At 35.7% G+C, this 22,028-nt stretch overlaps 1 protein-coding gene and 1 long non-coding RNA gene across 4 annotated transcripts; one reads left to right on the top strand and one right to left on the bottom strand.

Moving 5' to 3' along the window:
* The first annotated feature begins 10 nt into the window (after nucleotides 1–10).
* On the top strand, nucleotides 11–484 carry LOC116159742. The gene is made up of 2 exons (XR_004143040.1): nucleotides 11–99; nucleotides 152–484. It is a non-coding gene; the product is annotated as an uncharacterized LOC116159742 (long non-coding RNA).
* Nucleotides 424–7,437, bottom strand: LOC116159741. 3 transcript variants are annotated; one of them, XM_031472819.1, is made up of 15 exons: nucleotides 7,004–7,437; nucleotides 6,656–6,837; nucleotides 6,077–6,141; nucleotides 5,806–6,019; nucleotides 5,563–5,745; nucleotides 5,061–5,504; nucleotides 2,177–3,318; nucleotides 1,962–2,113; nucleotides 1,829–1,912; nucleotides 1,743–1,772; nucleotides 1,318–1,347; nucleotides 1,208–1,261; nucleotides 820–876; nucleotides 711–767; nucleotides 424–665 (listed from the first exon to the last, which is right to left on the bottom strand). In XM_031472819.1, exons 1-15 carry the CDS (start codon nucleotides 7,047–7,049, stop codon nucleotides 487–489), a joined length of 2,919 nt encoding a protein of 972 aa, XP_031328679.1. In that variant the 5' UTR covers nucleotides 7,050–7,437; the 3' UTR covers nucleotides 424–486. The 3 variants fall into 3 exon arrangements, with proteins under 3 accessions (XP_031328679.1, XP_031328677.1, XP_031328678.1); XM_031472817.1 differs by having other exon boundaries at nucleotides 5,806–6,141; XM_031472818.1 differs by lacking the exon at nucleotides 1,743–1,772 and having other exon boundaries at nucleotides 5,806–6,141.
* Nucleotides 7,438–22,028: the final 14,591 nt, after the last annotated feature.

Below are 22,028 nucleotides of genomic sequence, written 5' to 3'. Positions count from 1 at the left end.
ATTATCATTATATTTTAATTTTGTCATATTTTTCTCCGTTAATAGCCCTGTTCCGGCGTGTGTTGACAGCGACTGTCATTGGAACACCGTGGAGTGGAGGTAAGTTCTACATTTGTTCTTTTTATTTTATTTAAAAGGTTTTATTTTTAAGTGACCGCAGCTGCTTTACGAACTCAACTTAACTTAAACTCCAGACCTAGAAGGACCAATAAAAGCTATAGCATATCCTGTTTAACACATCAAGGTTTCATACTATGATGCACGTGGGTAAGTCAAATTATGCCATTCGTTTTGCAGCTACCTATGTGTTGAAGATCTAGGTGCGTATCTACCAAATGTATATCAATCTACTTACTACCGCATAAGGTCTGTCGACTGTAGGTGCACAACATTAATTGTACTTAACTAGTAATAAAACAAACATTGTGGAAGAATAAAATAAAAATGTATTCTATTACGTAAAATAAAGGTAACATTTCTTGTAGTTTATAGTCCTTTTTTAGTTTTAATCAAATGTTGTAGCTTTGATTTGGTTACAATGACGCTTCTGTTTATTCCATTTCTTTCAAGAAATTCCTTTATGTCGTTCCCTGCTGGATAGGTACCTTTATTAATGTAGACACTGAACTCTTTTTTTAATAAATGAAGTTCCCGATTAGACCAATCTGGAAATTTAAATGTAGTAGTTAGCAAATTATGCTAATACTTACAGGTTCTCTGTCCACTTCTCTTTGGAACTTCAGCTACACTATCAGCGTCAATTAAATCTGAAAGCGATACCTATGTATATTTGGTTTCTTACTTCATAATCGAAAGTACCTGATGGTCTGTCCTGTACTATCCGAGATGTTTCTGGTGACGCATGGATCGGTAAATCTGAAAAAAAAATGTGTTTGGCTTAGTTTAATAGATATTTATGTATCAAGTACGCAAAATACCGTTTGAGCGAACAAATCGGTATTAAAGACGAGGCGACAGAGGAGCCGAGTCTATAATGAGATAAGTGCGCTAAAACGTTTTGCGTACGTGGTACATACAAAATTTTTTGGTAAAAGCTCTAAAAAAATAGTCTAAACTCTACCTATATGTTCTATCTGAAGTTATCACACTTTAAGTAGGCCGTTAAAGATTTATTTTGCGGACTCAAATGGATACGGAAAGTAACAATTTTGGAGAGCGTGTACCAAAAATTTATTTAGGTACCTACCTGATGGTATTTGCGGTACTGTCCGAGACCTTTCATTAGCTGCAACAGTTATATCTGAAAACGATATCAATTACATTTAAATTTCAATAAATGCTAGTTGGCAATGGTACCTGATGATAATTCCTCTTGGGGAGAGGAACCTAAAAGTATTAAATGTATAGATAAGTATTGTTTTAAATTAAGGGCCAGTTGTATAACGTCTGGTTGAACTTCCGGTTGAAATCAACCTGCGGTTGAACGTCAGTGATTGGATAAAATGTCAGCCATGATGAAAATAAGGCCCATGATTGACGTTCAACCGCAGGTTGATTTCCACCGGAGGTTCAAACTGACATTATACAACCGGCCATAAGAGAAATCCATTCCGCTACTACTGAAATAAAAATAACCAAAAAGCCGAAATATCCATCTATCAATACATTTATTCGCCAAATAAATTCCTTAGTTACGATTGTGCTAATGATGGCTTTATTGGTAGAATAGGTTATAGGTGATGGATATCTCGGCTCTTTAAAGAAATAGCATTTCTACTTACAGGGACTTCGATTTTCTCGATCATTCACATCTGAAAGTTCATAATATAGGTAAGTAAATGAAGGTTGTGGAAACAAAAAATAATACCATTAAATCCTGTATTTACAATCTCAATAGATCTTTCGTTTGCATAAAATCCTGGAGGCTCCTCACTTCTTTTATTTATTGTGCCTATAAATATTTTAATGTTTCACAGTAACTGAAATCTACCTAAATTTACCGTCAATTTTGTCTTCCTCCGCATATTCTAGGTTAAAATCTATAATTATCTCTTCCAACGACTTTCCTTTATATTCGATTGGCATAGATCCTTTCTCCATCATCATCAACAATTTTGACACCTTTGCAGTTTGGTAAATGTCAACCGGTAATCTAATACATTTAAAAAAGGTAAGTAGATGATATCTGATGTTTCAGTCGTTGCTTGTTACTTACTCATAAAACTCATCGTGAGTCTTTTGAGTATGCCCCATGAAATTTGCAAACTGTTTTGCCTCTTCTGGTTTTAAACTTAAAATTTGGGTTACAGTGGCAATCTGTTTCCGCAGGTTGTTACTTGAAATAGCTTTAGGGTTTTCAATTTGAATTTTTTTGCACAATGCCCGAATTGCCACATCACCTTTTCCCCATTTAATCGTACTGTCGGGCATGGCAAACACATAGTCATTGTTAGAGTCTAATATGTACTTGTTTCTCTCCGCTAATAAAACATTAATCATGTTTTGCAGTTCTTCAGGTATAAGTATGACAACAGCCCTCGAACCTTTACCGCTGTTGAGTACTCTCTTGTATTTTTGGGTCAATGATCTTTCCACATCCGTAAGTACATGGTCGAAATCTGTGTAGTTGCTCTTTTTATCTGATTTGTAGTCGCTGATCTTAAGATATTGAACGTCACCTATTCGGCGACGATTAAACAAAATTAGTAACGATAAGACACATTGTATTAATAATTTAAATGCGCGTTTATTCTCTTTTAAAAGTAGCTGGGATACGGAGTCATTTGCCAACTTAGTCACTTCGTCTCTAAACTTTTTCACGTCGCTCACCAATGGTAGTAATAGCGGCTTTTTCCAACGCTTTTCTTGAAGATCTTTATTAGCTAAAGACGAAATTTCTATGGTCCATCGCGATTCAACCAGTTTCTTAAAATTCTTAATATTCGTAAGCCAAACCTGGGCATCTTCCGCCGATTTACATCTGAAACCTTTACTTTGTTTTAATACCAGGTGTGTAAGTTCATCGCATGCTAATTTTAATGAGGTTCCTAGATGCATAGCCAAACTTGGAGTTTGAAATGACTTCTTTTCGTGGTCAAAACCACTAATCTTCCGAACTGCCATTAATACAGTATCGAAGTGTTTAGGATGCAATATATCTTTAAAATTAGCTTTATTATTATTGGTTATCATGCGAAAATTTAATAATATCCTTGAAAGTTCACGCATTCTATTACTGCATGAATAGGCCATTCTTTCACGCCTATGTTTTTTTAAATAAGACTCGCCAAAATTGGCTATTAAAAGATCCTTCTTCGCTTCAAAAGCAATGTCATCTGGTTTCATTATGTCAAACACCTAAAAAATCCTTGCTGTAGTCCAAATTCTAAGCTCTAGGAATTTCTTTTCAAGCCATAAATTGATAAATCTTAATATACATGTACAGGGTGTCTCTAAAAGGTCTGTACAAAGCGCTAGCATGGGTTCTTGGTATCAAAATAGGTCAATTTAACCCAACTTACCTCTATCCAAAAGTGCTTCGGTTAGGCGCTATCGACCGTCAAAGATCTTAAAAAAATCGTATTTTTTATGGTTTTACGGATGTGAATGTCTCATGTAAAAAGGGTCTTCATAATATCATTTTTTTAAATTGTAGCTGCTATGTAGATGGTAAAATACTGGCCATCCACATCTAAAGAGGTGTAAAACTTTTTAACGGTCATATTAACAGTTCTGAACTTTTACCCACAGTAAGACAGTTTAGTTTCAAGCATTTTTTGTCTCTTGATGAATTTCATTATCTGTGATGGTTTACGAAAAAAAAAAACTAAAATGATGCACGACATTTACAATAAGTATGAATGTTGCAATAGAAAATATCTGTGCAAGTTGGAAATAGAGGTAGGCTATGAACAATCGCATTGGTAGTGATCCCATTGCCATACATCATACCCCAGATCATACCTAAACTTATTTTTTTTTTTCGTAAACCATCACAGATAATGAAATTCATCAAGAGACAAAAAATGCTTGAAAATAAACTGTCTTCCTGTGGGTAAAAATTCAGAACGGTTAATTAAAAAGTTTTTTTATTTTACCATACCACCTACACAGCGGCTACAATTAAAAAAATGATATCATAAAGACCTTTTTACATTCACATCCCGAATTTTATTTTAATCCGTAAAATCATCTTCCGATAAAATAAAAAGTACGATTTTTTTTAAAGATCTTTGGTGGTCGATGGCGCCTTACCGAAGCACTTTTGGATAGACGTGAGTTGGGTCAAATCGGCCTATTTTTATAAAGAACCTATGGTAGCGTGTTGTACAGACCTTTTAGAGGCACCCTGTATAGTCTTCGCATACGAGCATTATATGAGCAAACTTATTTTTTATACGTAGATTGTAGATACATTGGCATCTTGTAATGCTTCTCCAAGATTCAAAGAATAATTTTACATATGAAGTTCTCAATTTTTTAGTTTCGATTTTAATAGGGATTTGGTTGAAATATATGGAACTAAAATATATTTCAACCAAATCCCTATCAAATGATAATACCAAAATCTGAAGTTCCTACGTAAAATTTGGTTTCTATGCATCAGAGTTTTGCCTATTCCCCGACCAAGTTGGTAAATAAGTAAATGATGGTTTTTCTTAAATCATCCAAAATTTGTATTTCAAAATTCTTTCTTGCTGCATTTGTGAGAATTTTATACCTAGAAAATTGAATGTTGTTGAGATTTCTAAGAGACACAGGCGAAAGGACGGATAAAATACTCGCACCACTGTTTCTTAATCTATGAAAAATATGGTAATAAAACTTCAAGGAAGAGTTCAGTAGAAGGGTAGAATCTATCAGATTTCAAACTCGGAATTTTGCGCTCTTCCGATTTTAGGTGACTAGTTCACACATTTCTTTAGTGAAATGGGCATTAACGATATGACACATTGTACATCTCTTAGATAGCTCAGCAACATTTAATTTTCTAGGTGTAACATCCTCACAAATGTCGTTCGCATATATTATTGTTTTATTTTGCAGTTACTAGTAACTTATGGCTTCAAGAGAAATGTTACATTTTCAAGGTAATTTACCTGCTCTTTGACATTTAACTTGGAGAGAACGTTTGTAGGGTCCATAGCGCATGCAGTCACTGTTTGTGATAAAGACAAAATTTTGCTTTGATTCTTTTCGGAATCTTTTAAAAAACACGACTTTACATGGCGTTTTAAGTATTGTCTTGCAAATATTCCCTTGCAGTACGCGCAAGGGTAGTACTTAATTTTAATTTTCGGTTCCTTTACCAATTTTCTATTAGGGCGAACATTTCCATTTATAAATAATTCAAAATTAGTATCGTTACGTAAAATTGCAAAAGCACGGCGTCTTTCTTTGCTGTTTTTTGGCAATTGAAATATGGTGTGGACTTCTTGTTCACTACCATGATTTCTTTTAACATGCCGCATAAAGTTCAACGTGTTAATGTCTTCCTGGCAAAACTTGCAATGTACCACCTTCTTCTGGTTTTTCTTTAGCCGCTATTGAGAACATACTAGGTAAATTTATTCAACACACTACCTACCCGTTGATGCATACCTTCAGTACATTTGATAACGGTTCATGAACATTGTCTTCAATCTGAGGTCTAGCATCTGCACTTACGTGTGGTGATGGATGCTCATTTTGACGTTTGTCGATCATTAAAGTATCATTGATAAGATTAGTATCACCAGTATAAGGTAGATTGTTTAAAATTGATATGCCACTGTTAGTATGTTTCTACAAATAATCCTAAGTAATAAATATCTAACAATTCAACATCTAAAAGATTAGGTATACCGTGAAAATGGATACGTCCTGGTGTATAATTATACTACTACGACGTATATTTGCTAGTTTACCATGTGAATAATTTTCGTTACCCTCCTCGATAACGCTTTTAGTGAGATCATACGATACCTCCGAATTAGTAGATGTTGTATCGTCACTGTTCGGTATAAAATCGCGATCTAGATAAGAATCATCGACCGACGGCTCTGACCCTGATATGTGGCTGCAATTACAAGCGATTAAACCACAGGGTTTTGGTACTGGCTGAACATTCTCAAACTTTTCCTTAAAATCGGTTAACTTGTTATGGTGCCCATCATCAAAGTTGCTTTGATTTATCCAATCCTGTGGAAAAATAGCGCATGTACTGATGGTATGGAGGGGTACCCATGCAAATACTAAATTTCAAGCGCCTACGACCTTTCGTTCAAGAGTTATTGTGCATACGGATAGACGGACGGACGTAGGCACGATTTTATGAATGTCCTATCTGGTCCTTACATAGCTAACATATATTGGTCAAAATCAATATATTCATGGCCAAAAATTAACTTGGGTCTCGATACGATCATTGTGACTCTTTTTGAACGAAATTGGCGCATTAATTGGCTAAATCCATGTGATCACAGGAAATTCATACAATCGATACAATGATTTACAAATTTATCGAGGAACAGCATTTTTCGGTTTCCATAAAGAAACTGACGGATAAATGCGCATTGTGATTAAATTTAAAGTGATTAGTCAGAGAAACGAAATCTTCACTCCGCATTTTAGGAGTGAAAATAGTACCTTGCCTCTGATTTCAGGAAAACTATGTTAAAATTGTTTCATAGATAGAAAAATAATAAGATCTTACGATAGTTTTTGCAGTACTGCTGCATACATCCAGTGGTGGCTCCAAAGGCGGAGTAGAACTTTGGATGTTCAAAACATCCGAAGATGTGGGTACATCACAATTATCTTCTGGTGGCTCCAAAGGCGGAGTAGAACATTGGATGTTCAAACCATCCGAAGATGTGGGTACATCACCATTACCCTCTATATAGAAGAATAAAAAATAAACACATAATTAAATGGCAAAACACGTCATGCTGTTTGTTGCTAAAAATTTCCTTTGAAATAAGAGTCAGAATGATAAACCGTTATGAATTTAATAATACAATATCAGCAATTCTCAGTTAAATATAGAAATACATCCACTTACCCTTATTTAGTACAAGTTTAAGTAATTTTCTTCCTCTGGTTATCATGACAAAATAAAACTTTACCGACAAATTTAACGGACGTGTTTACGTTAACACCACGTATAGCAAAATGTATTTGGATTCACAGAAACATGGATGCCAAATTTCGGATGTGACATGGTACACTTTATATGACGGAAGTAACTACGTATAGCATATGAAAACCATATAAGCGATGGTGGCGATAGTGGCATATATGAGAACTAAGTCCAAACTTAACCGATAAGTTTAACACGTAGCCACTTCCAAGCTATTTTTCTTATATGGCATGCCAATGACCTCTATAAGCGAAATTAGCTAACAACAAGGAAAAACGTAGTCACTTCCGAAATTGGAAGTGACTACGTAAAAATGGAAGTGACAACGAATGTTGTGTATCTATTTTGGAAGTGACTTCGTATTGTGTATATGTATATATATATATATATATATATATATATATATATATATATAGATATTATATATAATAATAATATATATATATATATATATATATATAATTATGTGGTTCTTACCTAAAATAATAGGTAATCAATTCTATTTACAAAATGAGTCCTGTCACGGATTAAGTTCAAATCGTTTTTTTTTTCTTTTCCCTGTCAAAATCACAATTTCTTATCTGACGTTTTACAAAAACAAAAACTCATCACACTTCAACAATAATCAACTCATCCTTTTTAAACATACACAACACACTTTCCAACATGTGTGGATAAACCCGAAATGTGAACTGCGGCATCTCTCCCTGTTATTTGGTAGAGATGCCCCGAAAAACATTGGGTTAGATGGCCTATTACTTTTAACATTGTTTCCATAGCAGGATGCCGACAACATACAAAAGGTGCTCTCAAGAAAGAGGGAAATGGTTGGAAGAGAATTTAGTATCCGCGATGGAGGTAGTCGTAAACGGGGAGATGGGGTCTAACGCCGCAGCTCGTGCTTACGATATTCCGGCTAGGACCCTTCGTAGAAGACTACAAACAAATAATTCCCTCAAAGGTGCAATGGGACCAAGCAGTTGTTAGTTGTTAATGAAAAAAAGTTGGTCCAGCACATATTGAAATGACAAAACTGCGGATTTGCTCCCAGATATACAGACCTGCAAAAAATGGCATTTGAGTTTGCAGTTGCTTTAAACATACCACATAAATCTAAAAATGGAATGGCAGGAAAAGACTGGCTTCGATCGTTTTTGAGAAGAAATTATCAACTCTCTGTAAGGAAAGCAGAAAGTATGCACTTCAGATATTTACATGTTTTACATTCTCATTTATTTATTGTAGGTGTATCGCTAGCACGAGGTCTAGGAATGACAAGAGCAAGAGTAAATTCCTATTTTAATCTACTACAGTCCGTTTTGCAGAAATACAATCTATTTGAAAAACCTGGCCATATATTCAATATGGACGAAACAGGACTCTAATTAAACAACAACCCTGGACATGTTATCGCTAAAAAAAGGCTCCAAAAATGTATCTGCCATTTCCTCAGGTGACAAAGGGGAGACCATCACTGTAATAGGCTGTTGCAACGCGAAGGGCACGTTTTTACCTCCTACGTGCATATTTAAAGGTAAAACCCTTCAAGCTGAGTACCAGGATGGGATGCCCCCAGGATCTCGTGTTTACATGAACCAAAAATCTGCCTATATAAATTCAGACCTTTTTTTTGATTGGCTTACGAATCATTTCTTGCCTCGCAAACCCGATGGCCCAGTGTTACTGGTTGTTGATGGTCACAGTTCCCACTGCAACGTTGAAATGTTAGAGTATGCCCAAGAACAAAACGCCGTGATGATCAGTTTCCCTAGTCACACTACGCACTGGTTACAACCATTAGACCCAGCTGTCTTTAAATCTCTTAAATCGGCTTACAATGTTGCGACCAATAATTGGATTAGAACAAATCCTTCGAGGAAAATTGGGAGGCTTCAATTTGGCCCCTTACTAAATGAGGCTTGGTGTAAAGCAGCTGTACCTAAAAATGGGATTTCTGCATTTAGATCGACGGGAATTTTTCCGTACAATCCATCTGTAATCCCCGATTATACATTTTTATCTGATAACTCTGCACCTTCAAGACCGGAATCACCCCAACAAAGAATACGTGACTCACAAACACCTGAACCTGAAAACGATGAAAACGTGGAGCCTGCTAAAACAACAAACGTCCAGGAAAGTTCGATCCAACTAGGTCCATCGTCGTGCAGTTCCAAAAACTATGAAGAGCCAATGGTTTCAACAAGCATAACCATAACGCCTGGAAAAATTTTAGATCAGGTTTCACCTCCCCCAAAGCTCAAAGCTATAGAAAGCGCCAGAAAACGAGGACAACATGTGTCTATGGTTTTAACTGAATCCAATAATATCCAACAAAAGAAACAAAAGGCAAAACAACCTATGAATTCAAAGGGAAAAGAAAAGGTTAAAAAGAAAGCAAATCAACGGTCGAAAGTGAATAGGTCTTCCTCAAGCGAATCTGAAGGTGATATTCCAGTCTTGGAAGACGACGATAATACCGATGAAGTTTCCAATGAAAATGAATGTGTAGGATGTGGTGAAGATTATTATAAAACAATGAAGAAGGATGACTGGATACAATGTTTGCATTGCTCACATTGGCTCCACGAAGGGTGCAGCAAATACGAACACTTGTGCGACATTTGTGGAAAATTTATGACGAAGAAAAAACGTTTAAATTAAATAGGACATCACTCCCCACCTACCTTGGCCAACTCACCCCACATAGGTGGTAGAGATGGCCAAATGAGTTGAATTGATTTTTTAGTTGATTTTCTTTTTTAATTATGCTTTGTTTGTTTTTAGGTATTGTATTTTGATTAATAAAGGGTAATCATTAATTTTTGAGTTTTGCCTGAGCTGGAAGTTTAATAGCTAAAAAAATAGGCCAGTTTAAAAAAAGCTGAGGCATCTCTACTCTACCAACTCAAGGTTAAGTGTAAGAACAGATGGCATTATTTTACTGCTAATCTGAACTTCGCCTTGTACTAACCTTATCTGTTGTTTATTTTTCTTGTTTTTTTTTAATAAAGGCAATATTATTATTATTACTTTACCCTATTACTAAAGTAGTGTAGGTACTGCGCTGTACTATATCTCGGCGACTTTCCGTATTCCAAATGAACACGTATTTATATTAAAGGCGTACTTCTTAGGCCGAAGCCGAGTATAGGTTCGGACAAACATATTACGTTTATATTTAAAGTTTTCTCAGTGTTAAATCCTAGCTTAGTACTTCTTCCAACAAAAATTGTTTGGGTTACTTGATACCATTATGGAATATGGAAATTGCCTCAGTTTTCGGCCACTATGTGATAAACAAGACCTGTGGGTACAATTCCTGTTCACATATGAAGTGGTGGAAACGATTTTACGCTGCTGTTTCTAGTCGCCTGAAGCAGCTTTTAAAGCTGTACCGTTGCGGTAAGCATTTTCCAAATATGTAAATGAAATTTTAATTAAAGCAAAGGATGAATTATACTCTCATTAATTTAAAATTTAAATGAGCTTATCGAGTGCTTTGACGCGTTAACTTTCTAACCTCGCCCTTTACGCGGTTACCTAAACATGGAAATAGCTTTTAGTTTAACATGTAACATTCAGAGTAACTACATTTGGGCAAACTGCAATTTTACAACACCAAAACATCGAATTACCTCAACGTTTGGGATGGAAATCTTTACTCTATTTACAGTAGCCTTCGTAGTATTCTTAACGTTGTTGACTTCAGTTTTGACTTTGACTTGAGTTTCTGTTGCCATCTCAAAATGGAGTCTTATGGGTGGGACGAAATGTGTTTACCTTTCAGTACATTTGGATTATTGTCGGTTGAACAGTGAAACAAAATATTTAATGTAATCCCTGTACGAAAGTTGTGCGTTTTAATACTCTGCTTTAGGTTACAAAAAATATTTTATTGCTTGTTGAAGTCTCTATAAATTTAATTTCACACTAATAACACAGGCGTGCACTTTTTTTGTGTTTCGTACTTGTAAAGCTTTATAAAATGTGGCAACGATCGAGTTCCGAGATTAACCTCTAGCACATTACACAATGTTTGTAGCAACAACATTAAATCTTTTTAAAATACTCCTCTGTACGGCAACATTCAAATAACAATAAAATTGAGGTATCAGTCAATCGTGAAAGGAATATACAAACATTATTAAATGGACTTGCAAAAAATCACAGCGATTTTATACTTCAGGACGTAATATTCAGTCACTTGAATTAATTTAAGTACCAAATTTAAATGTTATTAGTTTTATTTCGGCGAAAACAAAGCGTGCTGTTGGCAACGGCGGCGGTGGGAAATGCTGGAGGTCTAAAACTGTTCGGTTTAATGCAAAGCTCTCGCGGAAAGCCAATAGAATCCCCACTTACACTGGCGAATAACTGTTTTCCTCGGTGGAAAACCTAGATCTTTTAAGGGTTGAAATTGACTAAAACGGTTCAACAGGATGATATTGCGTGACATATCACCGCCTAGAAAATTATGATAATAATTTGACACGAATTTATTTTCATTCCAATTAGTGTAATTGAAGAGAAACTCGCTGTTAAACCACCTGGTCAATTAATCGCGACGAGTGCGAGCGAACGGTTGTAGTTCTCGACCAACTAGTTTTTATACCAATATGCGTGCGAAGGGTGCGTTAATTTAATGTGTGATTGACTCAAATTATGCAAAATATTCCTGGGGGTTTATGAAGCATTTAATTAATCTATAACTTGACTCCTCGACGTAATTTTTCATAATCTTTTCATCCCTTTTTAACTAGATAATTGACAGGCTGAATAAATTGGATACTTTTATTACATACCAATCATTTTCAGGTCGCCATCTACAGCGAAAACCAATAACTACGAAATGCATTGACAATGTTACAGGGTTCTAGTATTACTCCCAACCACCAACGTTTTATTGAAAGTAAGTTTTAAATTTTGTAGATATAATTATGAGGAAGAGGTAAAAAGCAAAGAATTCTCTTTACGACGCAACATTTTCTTTGCAAATATAGATCTTTTCATTGTAAGCATAAGAGCGTATACTTTGCATTCATTTATTGTCTGGCATGGGTTGAGTTTTACGGACGTTGACTTAAAACATAATTTTTTTGTTTATGTTAATGGCAATGTTTCGTTTCGTTGAAGTTAATGAATCGTGTTACTTTAGTAATCTACGGACTTAGTACTCTTTTACTTCTCACCCCATCTGGTAACCCGACCTAAACATAAACTTTCTCGGTTACACCATAATTTGCTGCCCGAAATTTTAGGTACTCGTCCAGATAATGTTCAGGATATGTTTCAGTTAGTTGCTACACACATAAGAAAGGTTTCTTAAAGGAAACAAATATATACTCTTGCCATACGTCTTTGATACGCTTAATTTAGAATTGATGTCAAAAAAAAATTAAGATGGCCACTTTTGAGGAACATTTACCAACTTCCTAAAGTTAAATGGGCGCCATATTGGAATTTAAAGATTACTTGATAGATTTTTTAATTCTCTTTTCAACGAGCCATCATAACATAAGATTGAAAAGAAGATACCAGTTATATTAACGGTCTTTGTATTTTAATCAAGTAGTCTGTGATGAATAAAAAAAAACAAAACAAAATCTAGTAGATCAGTGCGACCAAAATGTCAGCTTATACCGCACGAACATTCGTGGCAAGAAATGGTATTTTTCCCTTATATGTTATTGCTCGGAATTGATGGTCCAAAATGCTCGGCAGCTCCATAAAATACAGAATGGAGGTTTAGACCAATTGACATTTAGGAGAAGAATCGCTCTAGCTATTCTAGAAACAAATAATGAATCGAGAAAGCGCGGCAGATCTTCCAGCTTAGAAAACGCCGATTCGCGGTCTGACAGGATTGATCATCTAGTGGCCTCGCAGGAAAAACAAACAAGGTGCCGAGTATGTCACAAAAAAGTGAAAACCAAGCGTCTTAAATGTGACGTCGCCTTGCACATTACATTGACTGTTTCGTGCCTTATCACAAACCATGGGGAAAGATAATCTTATTTTTGTATTTTTTATGTTATCTCTTATGTTAACTCTTTTATTTTCTAAAATTTGTATTAACATTTTCAAACGGTATACTTGAGTAGTTTTATTACTTGCCCCATGTACCTATCGTCCTTTTAAAAGGACACTGCATTTAAGGCACTACAAGGGTTTGCAAAGTAAAAATTTTAATTTTATGTTCTTTGATGTATTTTTAATAGTATTTTTGGAAAAATGCACAAAAAATCAAAACTAAAAAATTCAGGGTATATAAAATAAAACATATTCTTGATATTTATACTTGAATATTAATTTATCAGTTGTTTTCTTTCAAAGGAATAAGCAAATGCGAATAAAAACTGCTTGGACAACTAAATGCACAAACGTAGGTATTCAAGTATTTCATTCTAAGGGTGCGTCGTCAGTTGTCATTTAATTACCAGTGCAAGTAAATAGTTTTTTTGTGGTTCTGCATTCTGTGTTGACTTGTGCAACCCCAAAGACATGGATGGTGATATTAAATAAATTTAATTATAAAGATGTTTATAGATGCATATAGAGTCAAGATAACTCGTATTGATCGACTTTTTAATTTAAGTGATTGTTGCACCCAACCATGCACAAAATATTAGACCAACAGTACGTGATTTTTAATTAAGGATGAATTTGCTATACTTTTTAACAGTGATGCGAACTGCTTTAAAGTAATATACACATAAACTGCATAGTCTGTAAGTACCACCTTTTTATAAGTTGATAATAGGTATTTAAGCAAATAAGTAGGTACGTCCACTGTCCATTTGATAATGTCATATATTCCTAGAAATAGGTAGTTATAATATCTAATGAATTTGTTTTTAATTTTGTTATTATCATTATTTAATTACTTATTACTAATTAACTTAAAATTACATTCTTGACATATTTCGGTCGACTTGCTGTTGGATGGACAGTTCTTTCCGGTAAAAATGTCTTCTATTTTTCAGTATTTATATTGTACTTGTACATTTATTTATTTTCTTAAGTAAATGGTAATTTTTATTCCGCTGATACTTATTTAAATGGAAAGCTCACCGAGTGTGCGCAAACTACCCCAAGTTCGTCGCATTTCCAATCTTTGTAAGGTCAAATTATTGTATTTGTCTTTCCCAACAAATTTATTTTTATATATATATATATATATATATATATATATATATATATATATGCGCCATAAATAAAAATTTGTTGGAAAAGACAAATAAATACAATAATTTGACCAATTTGGTGATTTAGCAAATTGCTGGTCATCCGAACCAAAATGTACTTGGTTTCCCATGTGTTACACAATCGGTAGTTTCGGATAGTAGGTACATAACGCTTGTATGGACCAGTCGAGTTCGGTTCAGCTACTAAATCGCCTGCATCAAATACAGCTAGCACTCCACAGTGTTTCACAATCTTCTTAGTTGTTTAGAGTCATGAAAATCATTGATGTATTTAATTTAGTATTAAGTAAATTTTTACATAAACCGAGGTACCTAAAACTGGGCGTGGTCACGGATTAACATTGGATTAAAATTCAGGATAAATATAATTAATTGAGTAATTAATAGAAAAACAAACCCTAAGTGTAGTGGAATTTGAATTTAATTTTTTTTTGATATAGTCATCTTGTTCCTCATAGGGCGGTTTATTTTCTATCAAGTAAGGCAGAAACGTGAGGCATAAATAAAAGGGCTATTACAAATTGGCGCATCAACATGAGGGCCGAATTGCGGTTACCACTGGATTAAGGGACTTGCGAGTCAAATTAGAATTTAAAATTATTACAGCCACTGGTGGCGTATGATTTGATTTTATGAAAGGGTTTCGACTTCTATGATTATTTTTAAGAGTTTGAAATAGGTTCTAACTAAGCCAGTGGCAGCGTAGTAATTTTTTACACTTAGCGGTTAGGAATTTCTAAATTTTCTGGAAGTAATTATTGACATTTTTGAAATCTTGGGGGATACAAAGGTAGGTCATTTGTATATTGTATATGGAATTAAGGTCCGGATTTAAGAAGCCGAAGGAAGAAATCAAATACAAGAAGAAACTCAAATTCAAATTCATAAAATGTCGTTCCAAGAAATCCAAGACATCTTTGGAAGTCACGAAATCTAAGAGGAAAATGCTTCAGGGAGTGAAACTAGCCAGCAATATGCGGAAGCCGGGGCAGGTCAAGAAACATCTAGTGATATGGACGAAACCAACATACCGAAACCACAAATCAGCCACGCCCCAGGGGAATTCCAACAATTGGCCAATATGATCGAGATGCTCATCAGACAACAACAAGAAACCCAGAGTAATATGCAAGAGACCAGGAGAGAACAAAAAAACAAGCAACGAGGAGAGAAATGAAAGGAATGCTTGAACAAGTGCGTCAAGAATTCCTCGTTAGACGCTTGTTGTAAAATCATTTCATTCATACAAGTGAACCTTCGATTCCGCGAGTGATTTTTTAAAACAAGCATAAAATGCCAATCGAGAACGTTGATATACCGTCCGCGCGACCAAATGCCGCGGTGTTTGCTCGTGGTCGGAAAACGATGCGCGCCTTAAGTAGATACGGCCAGTACCGATGGCCAAGCTCATCGCCGATATTATTTATGTAAAAGACTTAAATTTGCATAATCCTTCTTGGTAGACACAGGTGCCGATTCGAAGATTGCGACGCGACGTACGGAAACGTGCCATTAAAGTTTATTGCTTCGACGTGAATTAAAGTGGTCATTCGTGGTCGCTAACGTGAATATCGCTATTATAGGTGTCGACTTCTTAGCTCATTACGGTTTGTTAATCGACCCGCGTAACAAATCGCTAATTGACTGGTTTCTCTACGCAAGGATATACGGCGGTTGATAATATTTCGACCATCAAAACCGTAATCGGTGAGTCGGAATACCACAAGCTGCGTTGCTGCGTACCCGCTTTAACGCGTCCGCCAGGATTTCGGGAAGGCACCGTTAAGCACGGCGTGCAGCATCACATCAAGACGACACCTTATAACAAAAAAGTTTCCTTTAAGATGTATTTAAATTGTTGTTTATTTGTTTGCTCATTTTCCGCTAGATGGCTCAGTTTGTAAAATTTAAAATTTGTCCTTGGTAGTGTGAACCGTATGATCCAAGACCCAGCACAACTTGCACGACTAGTGAAATTGATGCATTAAATGCTACTGATGTGGGAATAGAAATAATTGTCGAGGACCCCAAAAAATGGCCAAACAATTTTCAAACAGATAAAGTTCGTTGCCACCTTGTAGAAAAAGGTCCTCAGACAATTGATTTAGGTAGCTACAAATTTCCTTGTACAGATGATGGTCGACATTTCTCAGAAATGGATTTTTTAAATTTTCCCAAACGGTGAAAAAGTAAAGGGGCAATGGTTGTTGTATAAGTCAGTCAAAAGATGCCTTATTTTGTTTCCCTTGCCTTCTCTTTTCAAAAGACGATAAAAAGGACAAATCAGCGTTGTGTAATATAGAAGACGGGTTTAGTGATTGGAAACATTTAAACCCGTCTATTTTCAATCACGAAAGATCGATACCTCACCGAAATTCTTATGTTGCTTGGAAGCATTAGAGATTGGGCTGAACTTCACGCACCTGGACTGGGCCTTGGTTTGGCGTGGCGCGATACTTTCTTTTCCGCTTTAAGTTGATCCATCACTCATCTTATAATGGATACTGTCCGTCAATATATATTATTATTATCTAAAATTTAGTAGTTTATTTTGCGAAAATTTAGCGTGCGGTTAATATTATAGGTATGTGGTCATATATTTGTTTTATAAAATGTAATTTATTTGTATTTTGCGGTTAATATAATAGCGGAAACGCAAGCAATAAATTATCTGGGTGTTGACTTTTTCTTTTCCATAACGCTCCTTCCGAGACCCACGATCAACCGAATCAGGGAAAGAAGAGGAGTTCCACTTTAACCTGGACGATCTGTCCGCGCCAAGACACATTATGCACAGACAGTATGAAGCCAAAAATGAAATTGAGTTTCATAATCGCAATTACAATGTAGCAGGGACCCGGACCGGACCGAAACCGGTATTTTTTTCTGGACCGAAAACCGAACCGAAACCGTTATTCCTTCAGAAATGGAAACGTATTGAGAACCGGAACCCATACTACTTTTTTCGGTTTTTTACGGTTCTTAACAGGTTATTGGAAGTTGAAGGACGCGCCGGCAACCGCGTCCTGAAAATTGATAAAATATTACTCTATGATTACCATTGGTGGATTATAAATTTTTAATAAGGTGTCGAAATTGGAAGGCATTAGGTGTGGCGGTGGCGCTAATTTGGCCACTACTTACACAAAAGGAGGGTCGAGGTTTTAGAAAATAAAATTTTCTGTTTTTTTAGTAAAAAATTAAGTGTAAATACATATTCCCCTCTTCCTCATTTATTCCCCTTGTCGTTATAAATTAGCTACACTGACGATACGTCACGTTTTGGTATTCATGCCATTTTCTTCACACCTATTAATTAACAAATCACGTTGTTATAATGAATTTTGGAATGCCATACCGAAAATAACCGTTAAGGACCGAAAAAAATGCGCAGAACCGAGCCGTTATTTCTTTTTAGAACCGAAACCGGACCGGAACTGTTATAAATATTTTCGCTTAAAGAACCGGAACCGATATTTCATTTGGATCCGGGTCCCTGCAATGTAGCAGCTACCAAGGTTTGAGTGTAAGAACTTTAGTAGCAGACTAAATAGTAGCTATTAAAAGCGTGACTCAGGGTTAAGATTAGTTACGATTTACTTTGTTTTAGTTACAATTATGACCATGTTCACTATATTGACGTAAATGATGATATTCTAGGTGACCGAAGAAGAGGTCACCGAGGTGTACACATAAGCGATAAATCTAATTGTTTTTGGTGCAATACATTTTAAAATATTCTGTATTAGGGGACGGTCGGGTACCGCGGGGGACACTGCTTTATTTAATGTTTTTTAGGACTGATACTAAATCGACAGCATGGGCGATAGTTGTATGCTAAAATACAGTACTGCTCATAAACATTTCATTTGAATCGGGCGAAGAAGTGCATGTTTATAAAGTGTTACAAGTGGGTGTGTCTGTTTGGTGGCGCAGTCGTTGCGTTGCCGACTGCTATTCGGGAGGAGTTGGACTGGGTCAAGCATAGAGTGACCCAGTTAGTTTACTGACCCGGTGACCCAGCTGACCCGGTGACCCAGTTTGACCCTGTGGCCCAGCTTGACCCGGTGACCCATCTTGACCCAGCTTTACTCAGTGACCCATCTTGACCCGGTGGCCCAGTAATTAAATTATTGTTAGGTATCACCCAAAACAATTTCAAGTAACTATTAATTTTAAAAAAACTTCCTCAATAATATTCGCCAACAAGCACGTAGCCCAATTTCATTCAAGAGAACTAATACCTAAAAAAATCAAATGCATTTGTTTATAGTTTGTAGTCAAGTAGTCAATGAAAGTATTTAGAGAAAAGATTTATTTGGATTAAGCTAACTAGTAGAAAAAAATTAAATGTGAATGAACACCTGTAAGCAAACTGGTAAGCCCTGAAACAACTGTTTAGAAATAACATTATTCTAATACAATTCGGGACATGGAAAGTTTTTTACGGCAGTATTAAAGCAAACATCACAGAAATGGCAGTTGTCAAGCAATCGAGTATTATTTTCAACAAACCAGCATTAAGTTTCATTTATTTCATAATCTGTACACTTGAACCGAGGGCACTGACGTAACTGTGTCATTCGATCAAACTAGGTTACTGGGTCGAATTGGGTCCCCGGGTGAAATTGGGTCGCTGGGTCAAACCGGGTCACTGGGTCAAGTTGGGTCACTGGGTCTAACTGAAAAGAGTATGACGTGACCCAGTTTAATTCAGTGACCCAGTTGACGCAGTCCAACTCTGGGTGGGTTCGATTCCCGCTGCCGATTGTCAGAGGGTTTTCCTCAGACGTACGTAGCTTCGCATAGTGCTAGCATTATGTTGTAATACTAGCATTATGTTGAAATCTACCAGGCGAATGCTGGAGCAGTACTCTTCCCTGTCAGCACCCTCCGTTCCCGTTTTCTGCCTGAAGAGGGTCAGGAAACCCTGAATAGCCCGTCTCCGATATCCCTTTGGGTGTCGAAGGAATGAAACACGTTGACCTGTTCCAGAATTGACAGTAAACTTATGTGTAATTTATGTGGCTGCCATACAAATCCTAACACTCCTAAGAAAGAGGGAAATACTCCTACCACCTAGTCATAGGTATTTTTGTCGTATATCACGATGTAACACTAGGGGTGGGATGTCTTAAGTCAATGTACACTTTATTTAAAAGTTATGTAATAATTCAACTTCCAGCTCCCATCGTTTTAATAATACATTCATTTTCTCAATTTACTAATAGCACTAATGATACATACTGGTAAATCTCCTCGATTGTAACACATCAATATTTGAATGACGTAACCCGTTGTAATTACGACGGCAATTACTGTGATCTTACCCCCGATAAATGAATCGCCTGGCATAAAGATAAAACTAATTTTGATTTATGCTTAAATTGAAATTGACGTACCACCAGAAAATTTATTTTGTAATCTTCTTCATTGTGTTCTGTTGCGAGAGAATTCAATTAAGTAAAGAACGGAGGAAGTTTTAAACACTTTGCGTGTTCAGTTTGCACATAATTCTATGCCGTCATTTATAATTAATAAATACTACTTATTCTTTGAAAAGTTTCAGCTTCATGGCATAAAAATAAAGTGAACTGGGAACTTTGCCGGGAGCGTATAAAAATCGGGATATCGCGTCGCAGGTGGGTAGTACGATCCATCACACAAACTCGATAAGATAACCCAGCTTTTGGTGTTGAGATAGTCACGCAAAAGGTTCCAGTGGGATTTCTCGTAGTTAATAATCCCGACAAGCAAGCGAAAGTTGTAATGCCTTTGTATATAGATCACTTATTGGAACACGTTCATCGATTGTAATTCGTTTGAGTTTATATCGGGTAACTTTTTCCATTTTTTTAGAAACTGGAGATTTTCGGCAACTTATCGAAAGAATTCACATTCTGATGACAGAGATACCGCATTGCTTTCTATAGGCGAGCATAACTGCAATGTTGCCAAAGTCTATCGGTTGATAGCAGACGTTTATATCATATCCATGTCGAAATGACCGCAAGTGTAGTAAAATTCAAAAACGATGAAGTGTTAAATTGCAAATGCAAGCAGTTAGGGTTAAAATGTTTTTAACTATTTGTCCACTAATTAGTAAAACTTTTATTGCAGTAAGATTGGCAACGCTGTTATCATATACCCGTATACAGCCATCCGAATGTGAATTCCAGTATAGGTAATTGAATTACCCAAACTAAAATTAAAAATACTATCATTATTTACACGTCACGTTACATTTGGAATTGCATTTAAAAAGGCAAATTGAAGTTATTCTCATGTGTAGTAGTACCTTTTTCGCATGGCGTTCTACATATGTCAAAGTCGTGGTTAATATGTTTCATTGTCATGGCACTTTGTAAATGATACTGCATCTCCGTAAGTCATCCACCAGCTTACCTTTATGTTTATATGGGTATTATTCACTATTCTACCGCCTGGAGTTTTAAACGGAGGGGAGTGTTACGCATCTTAATATTCTCAGTGGGAATAAGGACGTTTGGCAGATAAAAATAATTTATTCAACAGTTACTGTGCGTTTAAATGCTAAAGTCTGTACGACGCGACGATTTGAATATAAAGACGACTTTCGATTCACCAACTCATGAAATGAAGAGAATAATAGATCCAGGTAAACTAGGACCTTGTGTTGGAATAACAAATGCCTAAGTCCATAGGGGTGATGCAGATTCTTTTAATGTATCACTATTTTAGCAATGTCGTAGTAGTAAAGATACTAAGTGAAATTTAATGATTTTATTATAATAAGACTAGGTGTAATGTTCATTTACTTAAAACTGTTTTCGCCGATGAAATAACTAAAAAGTTGCTCTTAATGTAATTATAGGTGTTGATAATAAAAGGATTACTCAAACCAATTAAAATTTTGGAATCGTTCCAAACGAACCTGTAGTTAATTACGCTTACAGTGAGCTTGTAAATGGTGGATAAGTGTATAATCCATAATTACGGTAAATCCCTTATATTAAAAACAAAGACCGGCTACAAAGTTAATTAAACAAAGTATTTTAGCCAAAAGCATTTTTGCAGTTCCCAGAGAAGTTTCTATGATAATAAGATTATCATATTTAAATAAAGTTCAATTAGTGAATATAGTTTGTTTACACGTTGTACTATTTTAGAGCAATAATATCATGTTAAACAAGGTATTTATAAAAGAGAATCATGCCGGAAGGAAACAGCATGCTGCGTTTCTAGTACACTTTGCGGTTTACTACGATCACCGCTAATTGTAGGAGTAAAACGTTTAAGGTGGCGTTTACATTGAAAAAGTACAGTTTCTTTTTGTGTGTTAAATAGATTATATTTATCTTTATCACCAAGAAGAATAAAGCGCTTTGCGTGTTGTAAACTGAAAATTACTGTTTCCTGTCATTTGTCAGCGAAAAAATAAGAAGAGAATGGACAAGTTTCATGATGTTGATAATAGAATATTTAACCTAATTAAAACTAATAAACTAGTAAAAGAATTTTTTAATCCGTTAACAAATTACTGAGAAATATTCAGTGCACAACACAGTAGTTGTCGGTACTACCTGTGACGTCATTTGACCTAATCGAGTGCTCGATTAACTCGGGCTTCGCCCTCATTAATCAAACTACAAATTCATGAAAAAAAGTATCACTTTCAAAACTAGTTGTACAAATAACTATTTCCTGATAGTTTTCAAAATTCAGAATTTGATTCAGCAGCTGTTTGGGTTGCGGGAAAT

The sequence above is a fragment of the Photinus pyralis genome, unplaced genomic scaffold (assembly GCF_008802855.1).
Source record: "Photinus pyralis isolate 1611_PpyrPB1 unplaced genomic scaffold, Ppyr1.3 Ppyr1.4_LG1, whole genome shotgun sequence".
Taxonomy (NCBI): domain Eukaryota; kingdom Metazoa; phylum Arthropoda; class Insecta; order Coleoptera; family Lampyridae; genus Photinus; species Photinus pyralis.
Note: the sequence above shows the minus strand (reverse complement) of the source record. Positions and strands in the feature narration are given on the sequence as shown.

Excerpts from the sequence above, each read along its gene's own strand:
- LOC116159741 (XM_031472817.1), bottom strand. The coding sequence starts at position 7,049 with ATGATAACCAGAGGAAGAAAATTACTTAAACTTGTACTAAATAAGG. Across the intron at positions 1,773-1,828 it reads TGTAAATACAGGATTTAATG|ATGTGAATGATCGAGAAAAT; the intron begins GTATTATTTTTT and ends ATGAACTTTCAG. Across the intron at positions 666-710 it reads GAGAAGTGGACAGAGAACCT|ATTGGTCTAATCGGGAACTT; the intron begins GTAAGTATTAGC and ends TTAAATTTCCAG.